At 42.1% G+C, this 26,411-nt stretch overlaps 1 protein-coding gene across 3 annotated transcripts in view; it reads left to right on the top strand.

The window, feature by feature from the left end:
- Slc41a2 (solute carrier family 41 member 2) overlaps positions 1-26,411 on the top strand; it is a 118,613-nt gene that overhangs the window by 82,000 nt on the left and 10,202 nt on the right. For all 3 annotated transcript variants that reach the window (XM_076853247.2, XM_076853248.2, XM_076853246.2), the window contains exons 9-10: positions 342-473; positions 1,280-1,428. In XM_076853247.2, the coding sequence (XP_076709362.2) occupies positions 342-473; positions 1,280-1,428 (281 nt within the window). The remainder of the gene's footprint in view (positions 1-341; positions 474-1,279; positions 1,429-26,411) is intronic.

The following is a 26,411-nucleotide window of genomic DNA, read 5'->3' as shown; positions in this document are numbered from 1 at the left end:
TGAGCTTAGTTTCCTTCTCACTGGGGAGATAAACATGAACATCTTATTACCTAGTTTTATATCTTGATTATGATAATGATGTTTAAAAGTTGCCCATTCTATTCTGCTTTTATACCAGACAGATATGAAAAAATAATGAACACATTTTTCTTTCAGTGATTTTGTGATTTTAGAATATCAACCTCAATGTTAAATCAACGTTGCAGGAGAACTTTTGGATAAATTGAAGCAATTTTTAAAATTGGCCCACAATGTGACAAAAAGAGGCTTGCTTTTGGCTGAATGTGTGCAAGTTGTTTAAAACAAGAGGCTCACTTCTTTATGTGTTTCCTGTGTTCCAGGTATTGGTGGCAACTTGGTGGCCATCCAGGCCAGCAGGATCTCCACCTACCTCCACTTACACAGCATTCCAGGAGAACTGCCAGATGAACCCAAAGGTTGCTACTACCCGTTTAGGACTTTTTTTGGTCCAGGTATGTGCATGTGGCCTTTTGCAGATTTTAGATGAGGAACTACTACTCTCTGAGATGACAGACACCCACGTTGTGTGACTGTTGCGTAGCTGTCCCGTCACTGGGAGCTGACCTTGGTGAACAGGAAGACATCTGTATCTTTGCTTATGCGTTTTCTCTTTTATTTCTCTCTTTCTGGTATATCTTGTTTATTAGGAAAAAGGAACCTTACAACAACAACAAGGCATTGCTAGGTGCTTTGGGGAGACAGGTGGACTCTTCCTTTGTCCATTTTTTTTGGTCTTTGTAAATGAGGGGAGAGCCTCAGCGATAAGGATTGGTGCATTATTTATTTCAACCAGGCAAGGGACTGCCTCAAAAGGGAGACTATATTTTTGAACCTCACTATTCTTGTCACTTCCTTTTCCTAATGAATACAAGTGTGATTTTTGACTTTTGAATAAAGATCAGAAATGCCCACCTTTGTAATACCAGTGATAGAACTCTAGAGGAATATATAAAATCAAAGCATTCAAGAACTTTCTCTTTTGTCTTCCCTGTTTTTATGGTAGATACTTAAGTATGACTAATGTTCTTTGTTGCAAGTTTTTAGCAACCACCTTTCATTTAATGACATATGACAAATAGTAAAAATTTCAGAGAAATAAGTGAATTGTAAATAATTGAAACTTATTTTTAATGCTTGAACTTTATTTGATGTTATGAGATGTAGTAACTAGAAAGTAATCCTCAGATTTTAATAATTCTGAATTATGATTAACCAGAATCTGTTTTTGTTTTAGTAACATTTACATTTTCTGTCGCAGGAGTAAATAATAAGTCTGCCCAGGTGCTTCTGCTTCTGGTGATCCCCGGGCATCTGATCTTCCTCTACACCATCCACCTGATGAAGAGCGGCCACACCTCGCTGACCGTGATCTTCGTAGTTGTGTACCTGCTTGCTGCTGTGTTACAGGTAAGAGCTGAAGCCTCTGGAAGCCTCTTGTGGGCTCAGACTGCCCTAGAACAATGACAGTAACACCTAGAGGCACGTCCTGGCTCGCCATGTCAAAAGGCACCTGCAGGCTTGGTGTTGATGGGATCTGAGGACAGTAAGCTCTCTAATGTCGTCTGTGTGTAGAACCTCGGGGTTTCCTTTCTGTGGATCTCTGTCTTCCCTTTTTGAGTCTGTGGTGTGCATGAACACCTCCCATAGGTTCTTGACAAAGTGCTCCCAGGAGTCGGGTTTTTTTTTTAGCGTGTTCCAGATGTCCCTCAGGGAGCAGGTGGATTGGATGTGGACTTCTATTTCCTTCAGGATCCTGAAGACTTTGCTTTATCGTCTTTTTCTCTTGCTCCTGATCCCATCATACATAACTTTTTATCTCCTAGAAGCTTGGAAGAGCTTCTGTTTTTATTTATTGTTCTTAAATTTCATGCTGATATGTCTGGTATGGGGCGTGTTTTGTCTATGACCTTTCAAACTAAAAACTCACGTTCTTCAGTTCTGGGAAAATTTCTTAGATTTTTTGCTGATTTTCTTTCTTCTATCTTCCTGGAATCTTATTTGGTCCTTGTATCTCTTGCACTCTATGTCTTATTCTTTTTTTCTTTATCTTTATTTTGGCTTCTTGGGCATGGCTTCTCACTACACTTTGTCGATCTGGTGCCTCTTTCAGTGAGAAAGTCAAACCCCATGAGAGGTGGATTAAAATAACACCTTGAAGAGATAGCATTTGAAGTTGGCCTTAAAGGGGTTTGCCGTCTAGGGATGGAGCTGGAGTGTAGGGACATTTTTCCAGTCAAAAGAAACGGCATTGGAGATGACGATCTGAATGAAATTAGTAGGATTCTTGGTGTTTCCTGTCTGTCAGGTGCCACTCCGAGTACTTCACATATGTAGACTGACTTCTCACCAAACCCCACGGGAGATTTGTTCTTTTGATGGAAGTAGTGATTCTCAAATCGAAGTTAGGGCAAAACAATGCATTTTGTGTAGGAAGAAAAGATTAACACTTCTATTTGTCTCTTCATCTCATGTGTTTAAAATACCTATTTCCTTCTGTTTTTGTGATTAGTAATTAACAGGCTATATTATCACAAGGTTAAATAAGTGTCTTCAGATGTTTTTTGCTGAGAGAGATGGATGATCTAAAACTTGAGACTGTGGAGTATAAACAGTGGTGAGAAAGCACCTTATCATTCCCTAAGTCTCCGTGCTGTTAGAGGCAGGATGTCCCGAAGTCCTGGAAGCAATGAATCCAGACCCTGCAAGGACTCGTTTCGTGGGAAGATGCCGCACGAGCAGATAATCTACCGAGTAGAGCTGTGTGCAGAGTGCTTTCAGAGCTTGAAAAAAAAGTGGCTCATTCTGCCTGGGGAGCAGTATTTTTTACTTTTTAGCAGAGCCAAAATTTCTTTCAAATGATTTTTTTATTGCTGGTTACTTTTATTGCAGTATATGATGCAGCCTCATATTATCATTTACATGGGATACTCTTCTGTGTGTGGGTCATGAAAAAAGATGCTCCCCTCAGTCCTGAGGGAAATGGCAGAGGCTGGTTTGGTCTGCTGACACCGTACCGTTTCTGGAGCACGCCCCTGCTTACAGCTCTGCCTCTCCCTAGATTGATTTGCGACTTCATGTTTACTGTTCCGTGCCCGCGTGCCATCACGTGCGACTTCACTGAAGTCTATGAAGAATATAAGCCGTTTTTCTGAGTTTATTTTAAAAAAATGAGATTTAATTCTGCATTAGAGTCTCTTTATGTCTTTCTCTTTTTTAAACCTCTGACCTAAAGTCTCACTAGTGAAGTTGTAAAACTGGAGTTGGGAGGACAAGTAATCGCCAATCCGTGTCTCAATTCTCCTATTAAATGGAAAGAACAGTAGTGTGTACTTCATAGCCAGTTCTGAAGATTAAAGTTTGCTGCATGGTAGATGCTATACAGTTGTCAACTGATAGCACTGTTGTTGTTAAATATGAACTATAAGTGGTGTGCAGTTGATCTCTGAATGACAATTGCAGCATGTTTTTAATTCTTTTATGGTGTTGATTTTCTTATGTTTCTTTTACAATTTTGAGTTTTAAGTGTTTTCTTGTCAAGAATCAGCTATGTGACAGAACAGATCTGCATTTGCAGCTTGACATTATATGCTATTTCAGTGGAATAACATAGAATCCGAGATTATAAATTCTCAGATCAAATCTTTCTGCTTTGATACTAACATACACATACACACATGTGTGTCTCCTCTCTCTCTCTCTCTCTCTCTCTCTCTCTCTCTCTCTAAAAGAGCTTGACCTTTCTCAGCCTGCTTCAATCATTTCGAAGATGTATAGCATAAGGAAACAACTTTTTTTTTTTTTTTTTTTGCTGTGCTGGAAAGGAAACTGAGGGCCTCACACTTGCTAGACGAGTGCTCTACTGCTGAGCTACACACCCAACCTAAGAAATATTTTTTTATTTATTTATTTTTTGGTACTGGATTTTAAACACAGAGGTGCTTTACCACTGAGCTACATCCCCAGCCTTGCTTTTTTTTCTTTTTCCTGAGACAGGGCCTTGCTGAGTTGCTGAGGCTGGCTTTGAACTTGCAATCCTCCTGCCTCCGTCTCCTGAGTTGCTCCACCATACCTAGTAGAAATAACTTTTTAAAGACAGAGAATTGACCACTTAGTCAGATTCACCTTTTAATATTCTTTACTTGATTGGCTTCCATTTTTAATCTGGGTTAAATTAATATTCAGGACCTTGGCTTAAATCCCAGTTCTTAGTCACATGTTTCAGTCCGTGTTGCTCTTCTTATTCCAAAACTGATGATTCTGTGGTGGAGCGTTCTAATGTTTAACTTCTCCCTGTTTGGATTCCTGCCTCCCTGAGGGTGGAGAGCATGCCTTTCTTGCTTTGGTCCTCCACACAGGACATTGAGACAGCGAGCATTTTTAAACTGTTCATCATTATAACCTTTGTACCAGCAGCCAGCATTTACCAGAAGACTAGCTGTGGTCAAGGTCACAGTTGTTGGTTTCAGAACCTAATTTTTTTTTTTTGTCTACCTCTTACTAGTCCGGGGAACCCACAGTTCTGATTTCATAGAACTGGAGCGCACTTCCTTCCACGAGCTTAGAGATGATGGGTTCCTTCCCTGTTAGAGATTCCTCCTGCCATGCTCTCTGACTGCTCCGAGCTGTTCATTTGTCCATTCAAAAGCGTAATGTGGGGTCCCAAGCTGCGATGGGCTTTGTGGGTCTTCCCCCTAAGATGTAAAGAAGGGAACCTTGCCATCCTGAGGGTTTTCAGACTCTTTGTTTGACTTACTCCCTACAGTCTTTTCCAAAGACATAATACCTTGATAGCATAATAAACCCACAAGATACAGAAATGACTATCAATCAGATAAGGGTTCTGACAGTCTCTTGAGCTAAGAAGAAGCTGCAGTACATCTTGGTGCATTTCCCTATTTAATATAGCTTCTCTCAGTCCTCCTCTGTTTTAGAAATCTTACCTGTGTATCCTTTGTGAAAAGACAAAACCAGAGGTTTGAGTAACATCTCCCAGAAGAAGTAAAAAGATTTCCCTTGACAAACTGTAGGTGGAGAGCCGGGCCAGACGGCAGTGAGACGGGTGATCTGAACCTGGGGGTCCTGTGACCATCCCGCCCCATGACTTCTGTAATGCACTGTTTATTTATTTCACTGCTTTAATTAAAAACAAAAACACTTTTGTTTCACTATCATAATTTGTATTTTTATAATGATGATTAGATATGTGGAACATGTTAATTTTTTGCTACTATAAAATATCTCAAAAGGAAAAGAACAATGAGACTTTGCTAACCCTCGATGCCTATTGAATTCCTACAAAATGTTCATTCCTATAATTGGTAAACAATGATTTGAAACAATTTTTAAATGAAAGTTTTAATTGTCTATTCTAGGCACTGATTATTTCATGAGAAAATTGGATAAAGTATGTTTTATGCATGTATGAAAATGTCACACAGAAATTCATTTTTTTTTTGTACGGCTCATATAGGCTAATAATTGTGATTTTTAAAGAGGAAAAAGAGAACTCTACTAAAGCTCTTGGAGTACCAAATTCCACTCGAAAGTTTGGATATAGAAAATGTTTGCCCCAGGCTGGGTGTGATGGTACATACCTATAATCCCAGTGGCTCCGGAGACTGAGGCAGGAGGTTGACAAGTTCAAAGCCAGCTTCAGCAATTTAGCCAAGCCCGCAGCAACTTAGCGAAATCCTTTCTAAAAATACAAAGGGCTGGGGACGCATCTCAGTGGTTAAGCTCCCGGAGTTCAATCCTTGCTACCAAAAAGAAAGAAAGAAAATGTTTGCCCCTGGCCATATCTGTGTTCTCACATGGGAGAGACAAACTATTTCATTCAAAGTAAAATGACAACAAATCCTCAGTATATCAAGTTGAAAATTATAAATATCAGGATTTATCAGTCACTGTATAAAAGAAATTGAAGGCATCTCTTAAAGATCTCTGTTTGGGGCCAGGCGCAGTGGCTCACGCCTGTAATCCCAATGGCTCGTGAGGCTGAGGCAGAGGAGGATCTTGAGTTCAATGCCAGCCTCAGTAACAGCAAGGTGCTGAGTAACTTGGTTGAGACCCTGTCTCTAAATGAAATACAAAACAGGGCTGGGATGTGGCTCAGTAGTTGAGTGCCCCTGCATTCAATCCACCCCCCCTGCAAAAAAAGATCTCTTAGATTTGGGTTAGACCCAGATGCGTGAAACAACAGAGGAAGCCCTGCAGAACATCATAGTCAAATAAATCCTGAGCCTACTCCTGACTTTCATTCTTAGAAAGTGTTAGACTGCAACTCAGGAGGCTGAGGCAGGAGGATTGTGAATTCAAAGCCAGCCTCAGCAACTTAGCGAGGCCCTAAGCCACTCAGCAAGACCCTGTCTCTAATAAAATATTAGAAAAAGGGGCTGGGGATGTGGTTGGTGGTTAAGTGCTCCGGGTTCAATCCCTGTTACAAAAAAAAAAAGAAAAAAGAAAATGCTAGACCAATTTTTTAAATTAATTTTTTATTTATATATTTCAGTGGAATGCATTATAATTCTTATTCCACATATGGAGCACAATTTTTCATATCTCTGGTTGTATATAAAGTATTTTCACACCAATTCATGTCTTTACAAGTACTTGGATAATAATGTCCATCACATTCCACCATCATTTCTAACACCATGCCCCCTCCCATTCTCTCCCACCCCACCCTATCTAGAGTTGTCTATTCCTCCCATGCTCCCCCTCCCTACTCCACCATGAATCAGCTCCTTATATCAGAGAAAACATTCAGCATTTGGTTTAAAATATATATATATATATATATTTTTTTTAACCAGAGGAGGTTTATATCATATATATATGTGTATATGTATATGTATGTATATATATATATATATATATATATATATATATATATATATATATAAAATTTTAGTTGTAGATAGACACAATATCTTTATTTTTATTTTTATGTGATGCTGAGGATGGAACCTAGGGCCTAGCACATACTAGGCGAGCCATCTACTGCTGAGTCACAACCTCAGCCCAGCATTTGTTTTTTGGGGATTGGCTAACTTCACTTAGCATTATCTTCTCTAACTCCAACCATTTACCTGCAAATGTCATGATTTTATTCTCTTTTATTGCTGAGTAATATTCCATTGTATATATGCCACATTTTTTTATCCATTCGTCCACTGAAGGGCATCTAGGTTGCTCCACAGTTTAGCTATTGTGAATTGTGCTGCTATAAACATTGATGTGGCTATGTCCCTGTAGTATGCTGTTTTTAAATCCTTTAGGTATAGACCGAGAAGAGGGACAGCTGGGTCATTTGGTGGTTCCATTCCCAATTTTCCAAGGAATCTCCATACTGCTTTCCAGATTGGCTGCACCAATTTGCAGCCCCACCAGCAATGCATGAGTGTGCCTTTTTCCCCACATCCTCACCAATACTTATTGTTGTTTCTATGCATAATAGCTGCCATTCTGACTGGAATGAGGTGAAATCTTAGAGTGGTTTTGATTTGCATTTCTCTAATTGCAAGTGATGGTGAACATTTTTTCATATATTTGTAACTGATTGTAAATCATCTTCTGAGAAGTGTCTGTTCAGGTCCTTGGCCCATTTATTGATTGGGTTATTTGTTTTTTAGTTGTTTAGCTTTTTGAGTGCTAGACCAAGTTTTTAGAGGAGGGATCAGAGTGTATGTTACAGCTGCTGAGAAATCTGATTTATTATCAATGAGTATAAAACTGATCTTCACAATAATAATGCTCGATATACTTTTAAAAACAAAAGTCTCTTTTGCTACCTTTCAAAAGGTAATATTTGTTTTTTTAAATTTTATACTTACATACAAATTGTACTTTCCTATATATCCCAACAGATTAATATTCTGAAGAAAAAAATTGTTCTCAGCAAAGCTCAAGCCCACCTTAAGCAAGGAAATGAGTGCTCCTCATAATGAAATTTATAATCAGGATATTGGCTAATAATTTCTGTGTTACAAATAATGAAAGTTTATGGCATTGAAGTATGTTTCTAACATGAACAGGCCGTGACACTAATGGTTCGAATTAAGAGCCATGTCTTCCGTTTCTCAGCTGGTTGAACACGTTTGGGGTGCAAACGTGGACAGTGACCTCTACAGACTTACCAAAAGGAGCAGTGACAGCACTGTAGTTCTGAGGTCACATCCACATGGTTCAGTGTCAATTAACTAGAAAGACATAAAAATAAATATTTTCCACAGAAGAAAAAAAAGTTATGAACCAAACTATCTGTAATCACATGTCACCTGCAGAGGACAAAGCAGAGAGGGCAGATCAGCTCCACAGCAGAGCTCTGGGGAGATCTCGAGCCCTTGCAGTCAGGCCTGGCCTGAACCTCCGTGGTGATCTCGGGCAGACTTCCTGCAGTCTCTGGGTGCATCTGGGGATTGTGATGAGGCTGGGGTGACGTCTCACGTGCTTGGTGGCTTCCTGGAACCCACAAGTTTCTGGTGATGGCAGTGGCCGCTCGCCTCCCGATCGCTGTGGCTGGACAGTTCTGTTCCCTAGTTGTCAGAGCTGCTCACCCCGTGTCGAGGCCCCTCTCCTCCCCTCTCCACTCGCCATCTTGACACTCGTTCCTTTCTTGCTCTTCTCTCGGTGTCCTGGGCTTTAGGAACCACTCTGGCCTTGCCTTCTCCCAAACCTAAAGGTGGAAAAGACACCTCACCTTCACTTCCACAGCGTGTCTTTTCCATACCAGGGGAGGGGGCGGGCAGCAGCCGTGAGCAGGTGCCATTAAAAGCAGGTGCTTCGGAGACAGAGCAGGGACCCCCATGTCCCTCAGCCCCCAGCCTTTGGCCCCCCAAGTCCCTCTGGAGTGAGGGACCTTCACTCCCGGGAACTTGTGCATCATGGGTATGTCTGGTGCCCCACATCCTGACATACGGTCCTCACCAGCATCCTGCTGTTGGCGGGTCCCTGCAGCGTGACAACAGGATTGCTGCACCAGGAGATCCCCAACTCTGGGAGCTCAGCTACGCCACACAGTTAGTATTCTCACCTGTCCAGCAGGAGGAGAGACTGTCCCTAAGGGAACCACAGTACTTCTGACAGTGAAGGGGGTGTTGATAATTAGGGTGGCCAGTACGAACCTTTGTAACCTGGGCAGTCCCAGAGGGACAGTGCCCCTCGCTGTCAGCACTCAGTCTCAGCCTCATTAAAATATATATATATATATATATATATATATATATATATATATGTATACACACACACACACACACACACACACACATATATTTATTTATTTATTAGGTGTAGATGGACACAGTACCTTTATTTTGTTTATTTCTTTAGTGTGGTGCCGAGGATCAAACCCAGTGCCTCATACATGGGGGACAAGTACTCTGCCACAGAGCCCATCCTAGCCCCTAGGCCTGCATTCTTTTTGGAGGGGATTGAACTCAGGGGTACTCGACCATGGAGCCACATCCCCAGCCCTATTTTGTATTTTACTTAGAGACAGGGTCTCACTGAGCTGCTTAGTACATCGCTTTTGCTGAGGCTGGCTTTGAACTTGCGATCCTCCTGCCTCAACCTCCTGAGCCACTGGGATTACAGGCGTGTGCCTGTCCTCAGCCTGCATTCTTGATGCAGGATTTTATGAGTCCCATTCCTGAAGGAAAGATGGTTTGTTACAAAGACATTGTTGTCCATAATTAGTAATGTATATGTTAATATTAAAATAACCTGCTAATCAAAATAGTCTATTAATAGTAAAGCAATCTATAATTACTACTGAAGTAATATTACATTAAATTGACTTTTATGGATTATCCTGAGAATCCAGGTGATACATTAAATGTTTTCCTCAAAAACAATGTATTCCAAGCAAAGAGGGCAGATCAGCCCCTTTAAGCCCCTCTTAAAAAGAGACCAACTCAAAATCAGTCTAAATAGCTGATTTTGAGTTGGTCTCTTTTTAAGTCAGAAAAAAATAATCAATTTTTAAAGATCAGTTTTTAAATTTCTTTGACCTAAGACCATCTTCTTTGGGTCCCAGTTGGACTCCAATTCTGTCTTTACATTTTACCTGGATGGGTGTATTTTCCTATTTCTGCCACCATGTGACTTGTCATTTTATAGTGTTCAGTTGCTGCCCCCCACCCCACTTTTTTTTTTTTTTTTTTTTTTTTTGTGGTACTGGGAATCGAACTCAGGGCCTTGTACATGTGAGGCAAGTGCTTTACCAACTGGGCTGTATCCTCGACCCTCACTTCCCCTCTCGACCTTTGACTTCTTAGGGGAAAATACCCCTGATGCTCACATCTAAGCCTCTCCTCCATTCATCGCAACAGTTGTTCCTTCTGGGACTTTTCCATCTTTTTTGTTTGTTTGTTTAGATTTTTTTTAGTTGTTGATGGAACTGTGTTTAATTTATTTACTTATATGTGGTGCTGAGAATCGAACCCAGTGCCTCACACATGCTAGGTGAGCGCTCTACCGCTGAGCCACTTCCCCAGTCCAGACTTTTCCGTCTTGACCGCTCCCTTCTTGTGGCTGATTATGTGAGCTGCTTTTCTCATCTATGTAAGTTTGAAAAATATTAATAGAATATATTTGTTAGGAGCCATGTGCTGTTCTGGGCACTTAACACGCACAAACTCAGTTCTCAGAGTAGCCCAGGAAGTTAAGTTCTGGGGCAGTTGACATGATTTGTCCAGGTCACACAGCCATGGGGCATCTTCTTCAGAGCCGTGTCTTATAAGGATGAGTTGTGGAAAGCACAGTGGTGCACGCCTGTAGCCCCAGCAGCTCGGAAGGCTGAGGCAGGAGGATCCCAAGTTGAAAGCCAGCCTCAGGCAGAAACCAGGAGCCAAGCACCTCAGTGAGTCCCTGTCTCTAAATAAAGTACAAAATAGGACTGGGGATGTGGCTCAGTGGTCGAGTGCCCCTGAGTTTGATCCCTGATACCCAAAAAATAAATAAATAAAAATAAGTTGGACGCCATTTTGCTGGTAGTGAAGGGCGTGGATTTGGGGGGAGGGCAGCTGAACGGTCTCTCGGGTGCCTCTCCTCTCTGGCCTCAGTGTGTCTCCTGTTTCCTGCAGCCAGCCACTTGGCCTCAGGAGGGCTTTCAGTTCAGAGTTGACATGGGGTCTCTGCCCCCCAGTAAGAATGCCAGCAAGAGGGGAAATGTGACCGTCTGAGAGCAGGACAGCGCCGTGGGTCCGCGGGAGTGGGAGCATCCTTTCCAGTGAGGAGGGAGGGTTTCTAATGCTTAAAGTTTTGCTTTGTGGAGTCCCTAGAAAAGGCCCTGTCAGCGTAAAGGAGTATCATTAGGTAAGTGGGAACACTCGGGGCCTTTGTAGAAATCAGCAAGAAATGGCCTGGGGCCTGGGGTTGTGGAAGGAGTGATGGGAAGAAGGTTGGACACTAAGGTTGTGGCAAGGTCAGGAAGGATCTCGACGAGCAGACTAAGGAACCTGGATTATTCTGTAGGATGGTTGGTGACTTTCAGTGATGTTTTCACTCCCAGCAAACTCGAGAGGTCTGATGCTTTTCTGGGGCACAGTGGCTTTGGCTCCCACCACTCCCTACCTCTGTCACCCTAGGCAGAGTCACCTCCCGGAGACTGTGTTTTCCCATCTGGACAAAGAGGCTGAGAGCAACCTCGCTTGAGCGTGGTGGCTGTGAGGACGAAACTCGGTCATGCATGTGTTCCGTCATCATTTTGTTACTGTAGTGTCACCACCCCAGCTGCACTGTGATCATCAATAGTTCTGGACTGCTGGGACAGTGAGTCTCTTTGGGTGGCAGTGGAGGATCAGAACCTATGGAGCCAGTGTTAAGAGCCCCCACCGTATATCCACGTGTACCCTCCCCATTCCACCCCGGGAGTCACTCCTCTAAATAAAGAAGACAGAGCTATGTAGTGGCCACAGGACCATGACTGGAATCTTGAGACCACCACCCAGTACCTGAGCAAGCTAATTAGTGACCCTTGGAAAATTACTTAATTCCTTCGAGTTTTATTGTCCTTGCTGGTAAAATGAGGATACCGCTTCCTCTTTGTGCAGTAGTTATAATATTCAAGTACCTGGCACATAGTAGTCCCCCATTAAATCAAATAGAGAGGTCTTTCTTTATGGTTCTAATTTGACTCCTATTTCAAGATGGCATCTCAGCGGAAAGAGCAGCCGGGGCATTTTTACAAGTTACAGATTCTCATTCTCTGTAACTTCTTACCGCATTTCCAGCTGTAGATTAGCAAGGGTCTCTTTATTCTTTCCACGTGACCCTCCTGCCTCTTCCTCTGCCTCTGGGTTGGCTTCCGTCTGTCAGGTTGGGCTGAGGAGGATGCAACAAGAAAGATAAAGGAGACCTGAGGGGGCACCCACAGAATTTTAGTTTATTCCCCTCATTGTTAAAATATCTACTTGAACTTTGAGAGTTAAGTAGTGCAGTTATCTTAAAGCCAGAATTTAAAGTAGGTAAAATTTTGAGATTCCTGTTAGACATCATGAGATTGCATTTTTTTTCCTGCTTTTGTGATACAGTAGTACGACCAGCCTGTCAGAGCTTAGGTTGGGGGCCTTGAAATCGAGACTTTCCTAAATGCATATTCATGATGGGTATGTTTGGGCTCCAGGGCACAAATGCACAGATCAGGTGGATATGGCTGCCTGGTTAGAGGCCCAGCATGCTGGATCCCTGTGGAGCGGGCTTTGGGAAGGGCCCTTTTCCTTCTCATCAGGTTGTTGGAGGCAGAGCCGGAGACGCTGAGGAGCTGAGCCATCATCTCTTATTCTGCTTAGGATGCTGCTGTCTGCTCCCCGAAAGCTGCTGGGAGCACAGACACGGCTTAGAGGGATTTTCCCATCCTCTACAGAAGCACTTACAACAGAGCCATGTGGAAGCACTTAATTAAAAAGCATGAAAACCATATTCAGGACATTTGCCAGAAGAAAACCTTGGTTGATTATGAGCTCAGAATATTTACCTAAATAAATAAATAAAAATACCAATCTGAATGATTCTGTAATTTAGCAATGTTGTCCATTTTTTAAGAATAAGCATTTGTACCATACCATTTTTAAATTTTAAGCTAAAATTTCCATATTCAGCATCACAAAGGTGATCTATTTTTTCAGAGCTGGGGCCTCCTGCATGCCAGGCAAGCGCTCTGCTACAGAGCCACATCCAGCCCTAAATTTTTATTTTTATACCATCTAAGGAAATATATATTAGAGCAAAAGATTTTTGTGTTTATGAAAAGGGAAACTTAAAGAGCATCAAAGGATATGAGACTATCACCGTGGAGTTTTTACTTACTCTTGCCAGGGAGCTGCCTTGGGCTCGGGCATGCACAGAGCAGATGACACGTCTTGTGTTGAGTCTTAGGAAGCAACTTCAGGGACTGGCAGATGCCAAAAAGCACGAGTGCACGGATGTCCTCTGTGGAAGCGAGGTCACTGGTGTCACTGTTGCTTAGCTGGCGCTCACTGGGTGCTTATTGGAATGGATTGGCTCCTAATCAGCTGCTCCAGACACAGGGCCGTCGTGATATTCTAGCTGCTGAAGCGTGTTTACTGAGGCGAGTTGTTTATTGATGGGTTGAATTTAAAACCAGCCCTGGTGGCTCCTGGTTTCCCTGGCTAACCAGGTCCTTTCCTAGGCATGTGGGGGTGTTTTATTCTCATCCTTTCCTTTGCTGCTCACCCAGCTAAAGCCGCAAAAGTCATTAAGCCCTGTCCAGGCCTGGCCCTCTGCGCATGCCCCTGGAGGATGCGGTTTTATTTATGAAGATCTGATTTTCAGTTAAAAGTGTAAATTAGCACAATTTCCCTTCTTCCCTTCTTCTTCTCTCTCTCTCTCTCTCTCCCTCCCTCCCTCCCTCCTTTGAATTGATTGTTGAAACATTGGCCCGGATAGTAGCTGTGCAAAAGCATTTGAGACTCTGGACAATAAACATTAAATGACTGAGAAAAATGGGAATATTTAGAAATAAAATTTTGGGGTACTATTTTTTGGGGGGGGCGGGAATGGAGGTAGGACATTGAACCCTGGAGTGCTTTTCCACTGAGCTACATCCTCAGTCCTTTTTAGCTTTTATTTTGAGACAGGATCTTGCTAAGTTGTTGAGGGACTCGCTAAGTTGCCCGGGTTGGTCTGGAACTTGTGATCCTCCTGCTTCAGCCTCCCAAGCATGCACCACTGTGCCCAGCCAGGAACAATTAGAAATGGTTAAGAAGGCACTTCACTACCAAGACCTAAGATTTTTCAGTCCTGATCAAGAAAGTGAGTGTTAGTGGTTCCCGAGGAAGCCAGACTGACTTATCTTGTAGTTTGGCTTTAGGTTGCTTCATTTCAGACACAGCTTGAAGTGTCGGCCGTGGTTTTGGTTGGCGAAAGAAAGTCCAAAGTAGGAAGAAGAAGCCTGGAGTTGCCAAGGGGTGTCCTCCATAAAGACAAGAATGTCACAAGAGTGTGACACGCCCGAGAAGAGGTTTGTCCTTGGTCTTGGGTGTGTTTCATGAAGCCACCTCTTTGTTCTGAGACTCTGGGTTAATGATCCCTTGCCAGGGATCACCTACTTCTCAGGGAGCCTGTTCTGGATTCTCTAACGAGCTGCCTGCCAGCTCTGCCAAAGCCTCTTCTGTTGTTCCAGAGGACAGACAGCAAAGGAGGTGGCCAGCTTAGGCTCCCCAGGACTGTGTTCAGTTGGTCCCCGTAGCCTTAGCTCCCAGCCCACTGCCCAGCACAATACATACGTGTAACATGGACATTTCATTTTGTGTTCCTCTTGGGTTGTTTTAGGCATTTCAGTTGCATGCCATCATTTAGACTCTGATCTCATTGGGAGCAAAAACTGTGTCTTATTCTTTTTGAATGTTCCAGAAATTTTAATGATAGCGTTTTCTATGTTAGGCATAAGTAAATATTTGTTAAATTAGATTAAAGATATAGTTCATGAACTTTGAGTAATAGTGCAAGCACTAGATAAGGATTTTTATCTAGAAGAACAAATAGATCGATGGGTGAGGTGAAGAATTTGAAGATAGGTTTTTAAAATGTAGAATTACATGTTCAATTAGGACTAATAAAATATTCTAGGAATGACCGCTTGGCTATTGTAACAGTGTAGCTATCTTAACATCATTTGAAGATAATGCTAACCCTTCAAGTTATTTTTGAAAGTAAATAACATTTCACAGTAAAGTATTGCCCCACGAGGTAATCAGTGATTTAGAACTCTACATAATAAGTTATTCACAACATTTGGAATCTCTTGACCATAACGTCAAGCAAAAGAAGCCAAACCCCAAAAGAGTCGACCTGGGGAGTATGGCTGCATTCAGTGCTGAGACAGGGGTTGATCTGAATACAAGGAAGGGAAGTGGGTGACACACTTCAGCCAGGATGAGGACCAGGCTTGGAGGAGCAGGAGACTGGCTGGTGGCTGACCAGGTGTTCTTTCTCACTGTTTGACCAGTCACTCTTCCTCAGTACCTCACTTGGGAGGAGGCATGAACTACCGCTTGTCAAGTGCTGATCAGCTGCCAGGTGGCATGTATTTAGTTTATATCATCTCAAGCCTGTCAGCAGTCCTCTGAGATGTGCATCGTCTTTCCAAGTGAAAAATGTGAGAAATCGAGAGCTTAAAAAATTGCCCAAAGTGATATTAAAGTGGTATAAGATTTGAACTACTCCAAAGCCTGTCTCCTTATCAGAGGATAAATTAAAGAATTGAGAACTTAACCTCGTCATTTTCATTATTTGTTAAGGGAAGGTGTCAGGAAGAGGTCCTATATGCTATGGCAGTGACCAGCAAATTTTCTCTGTAAAGGGCCAGATAGTGAACATTTTAGGCCAGGCGTGGTGATCCACCCCTGTAACTCCAGCAATGTGGGAGGCTGAGGCAGGAGGATCACAAGTGCCAGGCCAGCTTCAGCAACTTAGAGAGGCCCTAAGCAACTTAGGGAGACCCTTTCTCCGATCAGTAAGAGCTGGGGAAGGTGGCTCAGTGGTAAAGCACCCCGGGGTTCAATTTCCAGTACACACACACAAAAAAAAAAAACCCAGAATATTTTAGGCCATGTAGGTCAGATGTTCTACGGATTCAGCCGTGCCACGATGGTGCAGATTAGCCATAGACAATATCTAATTGAGTATTGCTGTGTTCTGACAGATTTTATGAATGCTGAAAAATGAATTTCATAAAATGTTCATGTGTCACAAAATTTTTCTTTGATTTTTTTTTTTTAATGTGAAAAGTAGAAATGTTAGCTGCGAGCCATACAAGGCCAGATTTGACCTGTAGGCTGTCACTTGGTGACCCCTGGCTGTGGGCTCTTGCTGCACAACACTACTCAATATATAAGGATGAAATCTGCAACCTGTAAAGACAACTTAAAAATCAACATTAGGTGTGTAGTGAATGTTCATGGAGGTACAGTAAAATACACACAGTGTGGAGCCTCAGAAGTTTTGGCGTCTGCACATAACCTTCCCCTCTGATAGGTCCCCTTGTGCTCCTTTACCGCCAGTTCCCTGAAGTCCCCAGCTCCCCACAACCAGGGATCTGTCACTATAAATTATATTTCCCTTTTCTAGAATTTCATACAAATTCATACATAGTCTTTGTTGTATGCTTTTATTCAACATATTTTTGTCTTATTTGTGTGGTGCTGGGAATTAAACTCAGGGCCTTACATATGCTAGGCAAGTGCTCTACCACTGAGCTATGTCTCTAGCCCTATGCAACATATTTTTGAAACTTATTGTTACTCTTCCACTTATTAGGAGTTTGCTTCTTTTTATTGCTGAAGGTATTCCAGTGTGCAAATATATCACAGTTGGTTTATCCATTTGTTTCCAGTTTGGGGCTGTTGTGCATGAAACTGCCATGAACATTCATGTATAGGTCTTTGTTCAGATATGTGTTTTCATTTCTCTTGGGCAAATATCCAGGAGTGGAATTTCTGGGTTTTATGGAAAGTATTTTTTTAATATTTTTAAGTTGTTGGTGGACCTTTATTTTATTCATTTATTTATATGTGGTGCTGAGAATTGAACCCAGTGCCTCATACATGCTAGGCAAGCGCTCTGCCACTGAGCCACAACCCCAGCCCGAGGAAAATATATGTTTAATTTTATAAGAAACTGCTGATCTGTTTTCCAAGTGATTGTGCCATCCTCATTACCCCTACATGAGAGTTCAAGTTGTTCTTTGTCCTTACCAACACTTGGTATTGTCAGTCTTTCTACCTTTAGCCCCTCTAGTAGTTGTAAAAGTGGTATCGTGGTGATCATCATTTGCATTTACCTGATGTCCAGTGGTATTGAATATCTTTTTTAGCCATTCATATATTTTTCTTTAGCTCATTTTTTAAAAAGGTGGACTTGACCTATTAGTGAGTTTATATATCCTAGATGCAAGTTCTTTGTCAGACATATGTATTGGAAATATTTTCTTCCTGTCGATTGCCTTTTTATTTTCTTAACCATGTTTGTTTTTTTTTTGTTTGTTTGTTTTTGTTTCTTTGCAGGGGTGGGGTAGGTACCTGGGATTGAACCCAGAGGAGCTTAACCATTGAGCAATATCTCCAGCCCTTTTTAAAATTTTATTTAGACAGGTTCTCACTGAGTTGCTTAGGACTTCACTATGTTGTTGAGGCTGGCTTTGAATTCGAGATACTCCTGCCTCAGCCTCCCAAGCCACTGAGATTAACTGTGTATCTTAAGAACAGAAGTTTTAATGTTAATCAAGTTCAGTTTATCAGTTTTTTTAATGATTAGTGCCTTTGTTATCATAAGAAATCTGTCTGCTCCTGAGCATGAAGATTTTCTCTTAGAGATTTTCTAGTTTTGGCTTTTATTTGGGTCAGATCATTTCGAGTTAATTTTTATGGAGGGCATGAGATAAAACTGAGGTTCCTGTTTTTCAGTGTGGATATCCAGTTGCAGTACCATTCATTGGGAAGACTGTGCTTTTCCCCCTTGAATTATCTTGGCATCTTTATCAGAAATCAATTGACTATGTATGTAAGTCTGTTTCTAGATGCACTCCTTTTCTACTGATTTCTAGATCTTAAGCAACCATTATTTTCCTTTGAGCCTTAACATGTTCTGGATTTTAGTTTCAAAAAGAAATCATTTACCTTCTTTCTCTTTGCAAATGCCCTTCTCTATAGAGGTCTCAGTTCACTTGTGTGCTCAGGCATAGCTGTGCTAAGTAGAATGTAGATGTCTTTGCCCCTGCGATTCTCACGAGTCAGCATCCCTTTATTCTCTGCTGCTGCAGAGCTCTGAGCGAGCTGGCATTTCAACAGCAGTAGTCTGGAGGTCTCCAGATCTGAATGTGACACGGGACCTAGCCTCCTGGAAGTCCATGTTGGTTACGTCTGGGTTTTCATACTCGTCACTTTTCATGGCTGCCTTTTCCTAGATGTTAATTAGCTTAATTAAGCACATTTCTTCCATGTGTTCGTCAGACTGTCTTCTCTGCTTTTTTTCATGTGTCTCTAACCAGTGGCTTCAGAGCCCTCCAGATCCACATAGTTCTGTTTTTTGGATCTGGAGGTTTCTGAAGCTACTGGTGAGTATTCTCCCTTCCTTTTGTCTCCTTTAAAAAATCTTTCTTATGCCAAAGATGTTCCTATGCTTTTTGAAGTCCCTCTGTGCCCCTTTCTTTCCCAGAGGAAACTCTGTCCTGATTGTGCAGCCATTGTGTCTACAGATATTTGTATATCTAAATGAAGGCACCATCCTGAGTTTTTGCTTTAGTGACTTTCTTTTGACTGGCATTGTACTTGAGGTTTATTCACATGTGTAACTGTTATTCATCAATTTTGCTATTATATAGCATTCTACTGTATTAATAGACTTTTAGTTGACTTCCTTTTGCTATTAGAAAAAAATCATGACTGTCGTAAAGATCTCCTGGAACACATTAAAAGTTTCTTTTGGACAGCAACTCTTAGCTACTGTGTGCCACGAACTCTGGAAAATCCCTGCTTGGTGCTGGGGATTGAACCCAGGGCCTCACATATACCAAGCACCTGCTCTATCACTGAGCTGTATGCACAGCCCCTCAAAATAAGATTATTAAATGCATCAGTAAAACCTATAGTTTTATAAAAGAAACCAACACATATTCTCTCCCCTCCAAAAATATATTCATATATTTAGAAGCCTTGATTTTTAAAATTATCCAACAGATATAAAAAGTTTCAGAACAAACATGGGTGGATGAAAAGAATTAGAAAAACTACACATGTTGTTCATTGAAAGTTTTGCATGACTAGTTAATGCAGAAGATTGTTATTGTATTCTGACTCCTTGTCCTTCCATACTGGAACTGAATAAAGTTAAGAATGAAACAGCTGGGCTGGGGATGTGGCTCAACCGGTAGCGTGCTCGCCTGGCATGCGTGCGGCCCGGGTTCGATCCTCAGCACCACATACAAACAAAGATGTTGTGTCCGCCGATAACTAAAAAATAAATATTAAAAAAAAAAGAAAGAATGAAACAGCAATTTCCTACATTAAATGCCTGTATGCGTTCCTTGGACAGATGCCAGGTATATAAATGCTTAAAGTGTTAAACGTGACAATGACCTTGCTCCTTACTTGTTCACTTATCTTCTCGGCTCTAGCAGTACTCACAGGATAATGTATATGTAACGTGTTTTCTAGGTTTGTTTTATTGCTGCTCACACCCGTCTCCTAGAGTTGGCTGATGGGAGGCCTTGGGGTGGGAGGGGAGAGCCCTGTGGAGGGGGGGCAGCTACCACAGGCTCTTGGTCCCCTGCACTCCACGAGGCCCAGAGAGTCGGGAGGCCTGTACACTCGCAAGTTAGGAAGCGTGACAATTCTACTACAGCATTCCAGCTGTCCCCACACCTCGAGCTTTGTAACTGGCTGAGGAACATGGGGTCTGCTCAGCCCTGCAAACACATGCACCTGCCAGTCTCCAGAGCACTGCTCTCTTACAGGGGCAAACCAGGAGTCCGCTCCGCCACACCTCCAAGGTCTTGCTGGAGTGCAGCATGCTGGAACCGAGCTCTCCCTGCAGCCCTGCTGAAGGCAGTCTGAGATGAGTTCCTGAGACGCTCTCTGCTCACAAGACAGGAGGGACTGTGGATGGGCTGGGCCTGGCTTCCCAGAGCCTCCGTCTAGCCCAGCCCTTAACTTCCCACACTCTATTTTCACCTTTGCTTTTATCCTGGATGCCAACATCTGCTCGTCTCATTTACCTTTTCAGAGGACCAGCTTTGACTTTTCCTTCATTGTTGTATTTGTGTTCTGCTTTATTAATCTCTGTACTTACTCTCCTTATTTTTTTCATTCTACTTGGGGTTTCTAATTTTTCTAACTTCTAGATATAGAGTCTTAGCACATTTATTTTCAATATTCTCTTTTAACATATGCCTTTAAGGGCTACACCACTATCATTCTATAATTTTAATATATAGAATTTGGTTATTGAGATATTAGTTATAATTATTTTATAGTTTGTATTATGATTTCTCTTTGACTCATGATTTATTTAGAAGTGTACTTTAAAATGTCCAAACATTTTTGATGTTGTTTTGGTATCTGTTATTGATTTCTACCTGCACCACGATAACAGAATATGGCCTTTATAATATTAATCCTTTGAGATTTTATTGAGAATGTTCTTATGGCCTAGTATGTGGATAGTGTGTTTTTTTTTCTTTAATAAATATTATTTATTTGTGGGAAAGACATGTTTTCCAAATGTTGACTACAGTTGGTTCTCTCTCTCTCTCTCATGCTCTCACCCCATTAGATCAAGTTTGTTACTTGTTGGTGTATGTTGGTGTGAGAGCAACTGTATCTAGTTGATCTCTTGATTCCTTAGAGAACTGGGTTAGCATCTACTAAGATGGTCAACTTCTCTGTACATATTCTCTCTCCTCTCTTTCTCCATCCTGGATCTCCAAGTAGACATGTTGAGAATTATTTGTACCAACCTCCACATCTCTGGCATATTTTTTTAAATCTATTTTCCAGATCTCTGTATCTTTGTGTGAATTTTTATTAATTCCTTTCAGTTTATTAATTCAGAAGTAAAGGAATTACTCCTGAAAATAAAGGAATTTTATTAATTCCTTTAGACTTTTTAGTTCATTAATTCTGTCCTCAGCTGTATCTAATATGCTATTAATCTCATATCTATTATGTTTTTAATCTCAGTGGTTAAAATTTTTATTTTTAGACATTCTAGTTGCTTCTTTTTCTAACTTTTCATTTCATTATATTACTTTGCTGCATTCTAATATTCATGATCCCTTTTTAATTTTTTTAAAAAAAATATGATTCAGTTATATTCTGTCTGAAATAGTTTTTATTTCCAGTGATATTTTCTGGATCTGATTCTGCAGTTATTTTTGCTATTAGTGTCTTGTTTAATTTCATATATTAAACTGTTGAAGGTCCCATTGCTTCAGAAAGGATTTTTATTTGCTTTTTCCAAGGGCCTTAGGATACTATCAGCCTGAGAACTTAAAATACTCAGGTTGAGGTTGGTTGGACCACACAAATGGTTTGATGCTGGCCTCAAATCCATGTAAGCACCACCTCATTGTTAGGCGCTTTCTTGGGGGAGATTTCCCTCAACATGAGCCCCACACTCAGACATATTTCCTTTTCATCTCTTCTTGGGGGCAGGTTTGTTCCTTATTCAGAAGGCGTGGGGTTGCAGCTTATGTGCAAATCTGATAGACTCCCACCTGGGCCAGGCCTTGCCCATGTCTCCTCTCCACTGTGCCCTCTGCTGCTCCCAAGACCAGCAGGAGATCCCTGGAGCCCCTGGAGAGGCAGAGGGCACAAATGGCCTAGTGTGGTTTGTGCTGGTGAGCGGCCAGCTTGTGGTCTTCTGGGCCCTGTGGCTGCCTGCAGGCCCCAGGCCTGCCCTTGCGCTCTGCGGGCCGCACACCTGCCTCCCTCCGAGGCCCCTGTGTTCTTGACTTTCATGCCAGCTCAGTGAGGCCTTTAAAAAGATTTTGTTTTTTAATATATTGAGCATTTTAAGTAGTTTTCAGTGGTGGGTTGTTTACAATGCTGCTAAAGATGAAGTTGCGGGGGTTGTTCTGTTGTTTTTATGTTTTAGGCTGGTTTTGTTTTGTCTTGTTCATCTACAGGTGGGAACACGGTCTTGTCTTTTTCTGCTGCCCTCAGGCTGCCCAGCGGGGTAACGTGACAGGCAGGAAGCAGCCTGGGCTTCAGTTAAACAGACCTTGTGTTGACCCCACCCTCAGGAATTGTGCAGGTGGCAGGTCACCCATCCTTTCTGCATCACACTTTCTCATCTGAAAATAGAGATAATAATACCCACCATGGTGCCCAGGAAAAAAAGGGAACCAGATGTTCTTTGTGTCCTCAGCAGCACCATTCAGTCCCCACCTCCCCCACTGCCACCTCACAGAAATAGTCTAGGCCGGAGAAGAGACGGTTTTATCTGATCATCAGAAGGAGACTGCACTCTTGCTGAATCTTCAATTATTCTTAGCTGTCATTTAAATATTAGATTTTAACAAGGATCATTTTCAGCCTGGAAACAGGATTCGGGAAGCCTGTATTTTAGGGCTGTGAATTCAGCCTTTGTGAAGTTAGGGGTTAGGAAGAGCTGTGCTCATTTGCTGCTTCTGTGGTTCACCTTTGTATCTATGGCTAAGCACACGTCTCCAAAGAAACCATCTTTCTTCATACCGCACACAGGCCATCGTTGGAGCCGTGGCACTAGGTGGATGCTAACACAGGAGATTGTTGATCTAAGCTCAAAGAAGGAGCTAGCCTAGAAATCAATAGCGTCCAAAGCAAATATAGAATCTTGTACTTTATATATTAAATTCCAAGCAATACCTCTAGAACCTGCATAATTAGCCAGGGCTACAAAGTTGCCTTTTCAGCAGGCTTATTTACCTAGAGAAGTTATGTATATTTCATAGAGAACAGACTATGTAAAAACACAGCATAGCCTTGGTTTGATATTCCATATGTAAGCACACATCCCCTAAATGTTATTTAATCTTAAAACATGTTGCAATAAGAAGTATCTGATTTTAATAATTTATTTGATATAGACTTCCAAGGAAACACAAACATCCTTTTTTTGCAAAACAACAACAAAACACACACACACACACACACACACACACACACCCCTGCTAGAACTTTAACTCAACACGATACCTTTAAAAAGAAATTGCGTAGGAAGGAACTTGACCTAAAGCATGTTGTATAATATATGCAGTGACAGAATGAGAACCCGAGGGGGAGGGGAGCACACAGAGGTAAGCAGCGCAGTGGTTGTGGCCATGGAGACAGCAGCCTCGGACCTTTGTGAGCTAGAACAAACTAGGAAGATTAGTTCATTCATTTTAAAGAAGGAAGGCTCAGCCGAGTGAAATGTCGCGGAGTGGCTGGTTTTAGAAACCAGCATCACACCTCCATTCCTGGGACCTTTTCCGTGAAGGCCATCAGTTCCAAGCAGGTGCTAGTCAGTGTGCGGGCGGTGGCTCTGGTGTTTATGAGGACTCGCTGCAGCCAGGCTTGTGCGCCCCCACTTCACTGCCACAGCCAGCCCCTGAGGCAGGTGAGGATAGCCCCAGTTTTTAGAGACTAGGAAACTAAAGCTGTGAGATTCTTGTCACCTGTCGACAAGTGCTGGAGGGACTTTAACAACAAATATTTGCTTCTGGTTTATTGTGTTAATACTTCACTAACAGCTGGAGGATCAGATAGAAAGAAGGCTTGGCTTTCCCTTGTCGGGTCTCACGTCAGATCCTGGACCTGATGTCTGAGGCTTGCGTGTAAGCTTTGGCTTTTCTTTGTCTGTCTTTTTTGCAGTGCTGGGGATTAAACCCAGGGACTTGTGCGAGCTTGGCAAGTGCTCTGCCTCTGAGCTACATCCACACCCTTTTCATTTTCTTTCTTTCTTTTTCTTTTTTTTTAAGTTGGAGACAGGGTTTCCCTAAGTTGCCAAGGCTGCAACTTTTGATCCTCTTGATTCAGCCTCCTGAGTGCCTGGGACTGCAGGAGTGAGCAGCCACGCCTGGCTAATTTTAAAATGTTTTTGACCACAACATAAGAAATAAGTTTATACTGAAAATATACACACATTTATAAACATGTCAATTCATAGTTGAAACAAGTTTAATGAAATACTCTTAATATGTGCTATGTATGCTGATATTTTTTTCTGGTAGACCATTATATTCAATTATTCTATTTTATTTTTTCAAGACCATTTATATAAATACATATATATACATACATATAAATGTGTATGTATATGTAAAACATTAATTATGAGCTTTTTTCTGTTATTTATCTACATATTTTATTGGATTGCTAATTTTATTTATGAATTTAAGACATTACTTATTGACTTTAGCTGTGATAGACAAGGACTTGGCCATCTTAACCTCAGGCCATATCACCTCAACTTCCGTCCTCCTCATGGGGCAATGCTCAAATTTTATTTAATAAATGTGTAAGGTTTATATCACCATGGCTTACAGATATTATTTATCGTATTCAAGTAATGCATTGCCTTTGTTTTAATCTCTTTTTTAAGTATTTTTCTGGAGATAACAGCCATATTTTCACCCTTGCATAGTTTTCTATATCCTTAATTTTTTTCCAAGTGCTCCCTTATAGCTATTCCATACCTGTAGTTTGGGTTTGCTCCCCACGTTCTATTATATCGGATGATGTATGTGTCTTTGCCTTTATCCTGGAGGGCTCCCCCAGGAGCAGCCCCGCCCTGCCCAGCTCTCCTCCTGGACCCTCCTCTCCCTGTGTTGGCTCTTCTGCCTCCTGGATCTCATTTCTCTTTTCTGGTCCACCCTCTCCTTTTGCTTCAACACATTTTCAAGAAATTTCCAAAGGAGGAGAACACAGGAGAGACCTTTTCTGAATGCACACATTTTAAAATGTCTTTAGCTCACCCTCAACACATGATGGGTCCATTGACAGCCTAGAACACTAAATTGGCAAGACTTTTCTCAGGATGCTGAGGGCATTGCTCCTGTGTGTCCAGTACTACTGTTGAAAATGTCAGATTCTTATTTCTCCATGTATGCCGTGTTTCTTAAAAGTCACAGCCAATCTTTAGGAAGTTTTTTCTCTGTGCCAAGCAGGGTTCCAACTGCTCTGTTATTGAATATTCACATCATCGTCTCCATGAGATAGAGAAAATAGGAAGTAGAAGTAGAGTGACTTGAAGTGGGGGTGTGCCTGGGAGCTTTACCACTGAGGGTGTGGGAAGTGACCATTTGCAGCCCTCCAAATGTGAACATCTGATCTCCTCTCGGGGGGCTACACACCTGTCTGCTCTGTTCTCAGAAGCAGTTAAGGATCTGGAGGAATCCCACAGTTAACTATTCAGACTTCCCGTTAATCTCATTCTCAACCACTGTCCCAGAGTTCCCAGCACCCTTGAGTGCTTAGCCTTTCTCATTCAGTTTCTCCAAAGTACCTTGGTGTGAACTTCCCGCCTGGGCAGGGGAATTGCAGAAACGGTAAGAGAATGTGGGCATTTGCTCACTCCCCACACAGACACCTAAATAATCTCTGTGTGTTAGCCTCGCCACCTGGTACTTCCAAGTCCAAACCTTCCTGGACTCTGCAGGGCATGCCAATCCTTTCTCAGGCACCCACCCAGTAGGTTCTGTGTTATAGTCTCGAAGCCCTGGTTAGTGACTTACCTCTGCCCCAGCTGCTTACAAATGATATGAAATACACACATGCAGGAAATCGTAGGAAATAAGAGAGCCATGTATTTACCACTCAGCTTTCACAACCTTTAATAGATTATTTGGAGCAAAGATTTCAAAATGATAAATAAAATACATCAGATATATGGCAGGTGCTTCACATGTATCCCTTCCTGGTCCATTTCAAAAATTGGCATCTGTCATGCTACACACATTTTTTTATCACTGTTCTACAGAGGTATATGTCTATAGATAATGTAAAGGACGATGGAAAAGCTCCATAAACTCAATAAGGCAAAAGAACCGTTTACCTGTCCGAGATTTTATTAGCAGGACCGTAGCAGCCAGTTGCAGAAGAGAAGGGAGGAGAGAGAGAGAGAGAGAGAGAGAGAGAGAGAGAGAGAGGAGAGGAGAGGAGAGGAGAGGAGAGGAGAGGAGAGGAGAGGAGGGGAGGGGAGGGGAGGAAGAGAGAGAGAGAGAGAGAGAGAGAGAGAGAGAGGAGAGGGGGAAGAGAGAGGAGGGGGGAGAGAGAGAGAGAGAGAGGGAGAGAGAGGAGAGGGGGAAGAGAGAGAGAGAGAGAGGAGAGGGGGAAGAGAGAGGAGGGGGGAGAGAGAGGGGGAGAGGAGAGAGAGGGGAGGAGAAGGGAGTAAGAGAGAGTAAGAGTAAGAGA

The sequence above is a fragment of the Callospermophilus lateralis genome, chromosome 4 (assembly GCF_048772815.1).
Source record: "Callospermophilus lateralis isolate mCalLat2 chromosome 4, mCalLat2.hap1, whole genome shotgun sequence".
Classification (NCBI taxonomy): domain Eukaryota; kingdom Metazoa; phylum Chordata; class Mammalia; order Rodentia; family Sciuridae; genus Callospermophilus; species Callospermophilus lateralis.
Note: the sequence above shows the minus strand (reverse complement) of the source record. Positions and strands in the feature narration are given on the sequence as shown.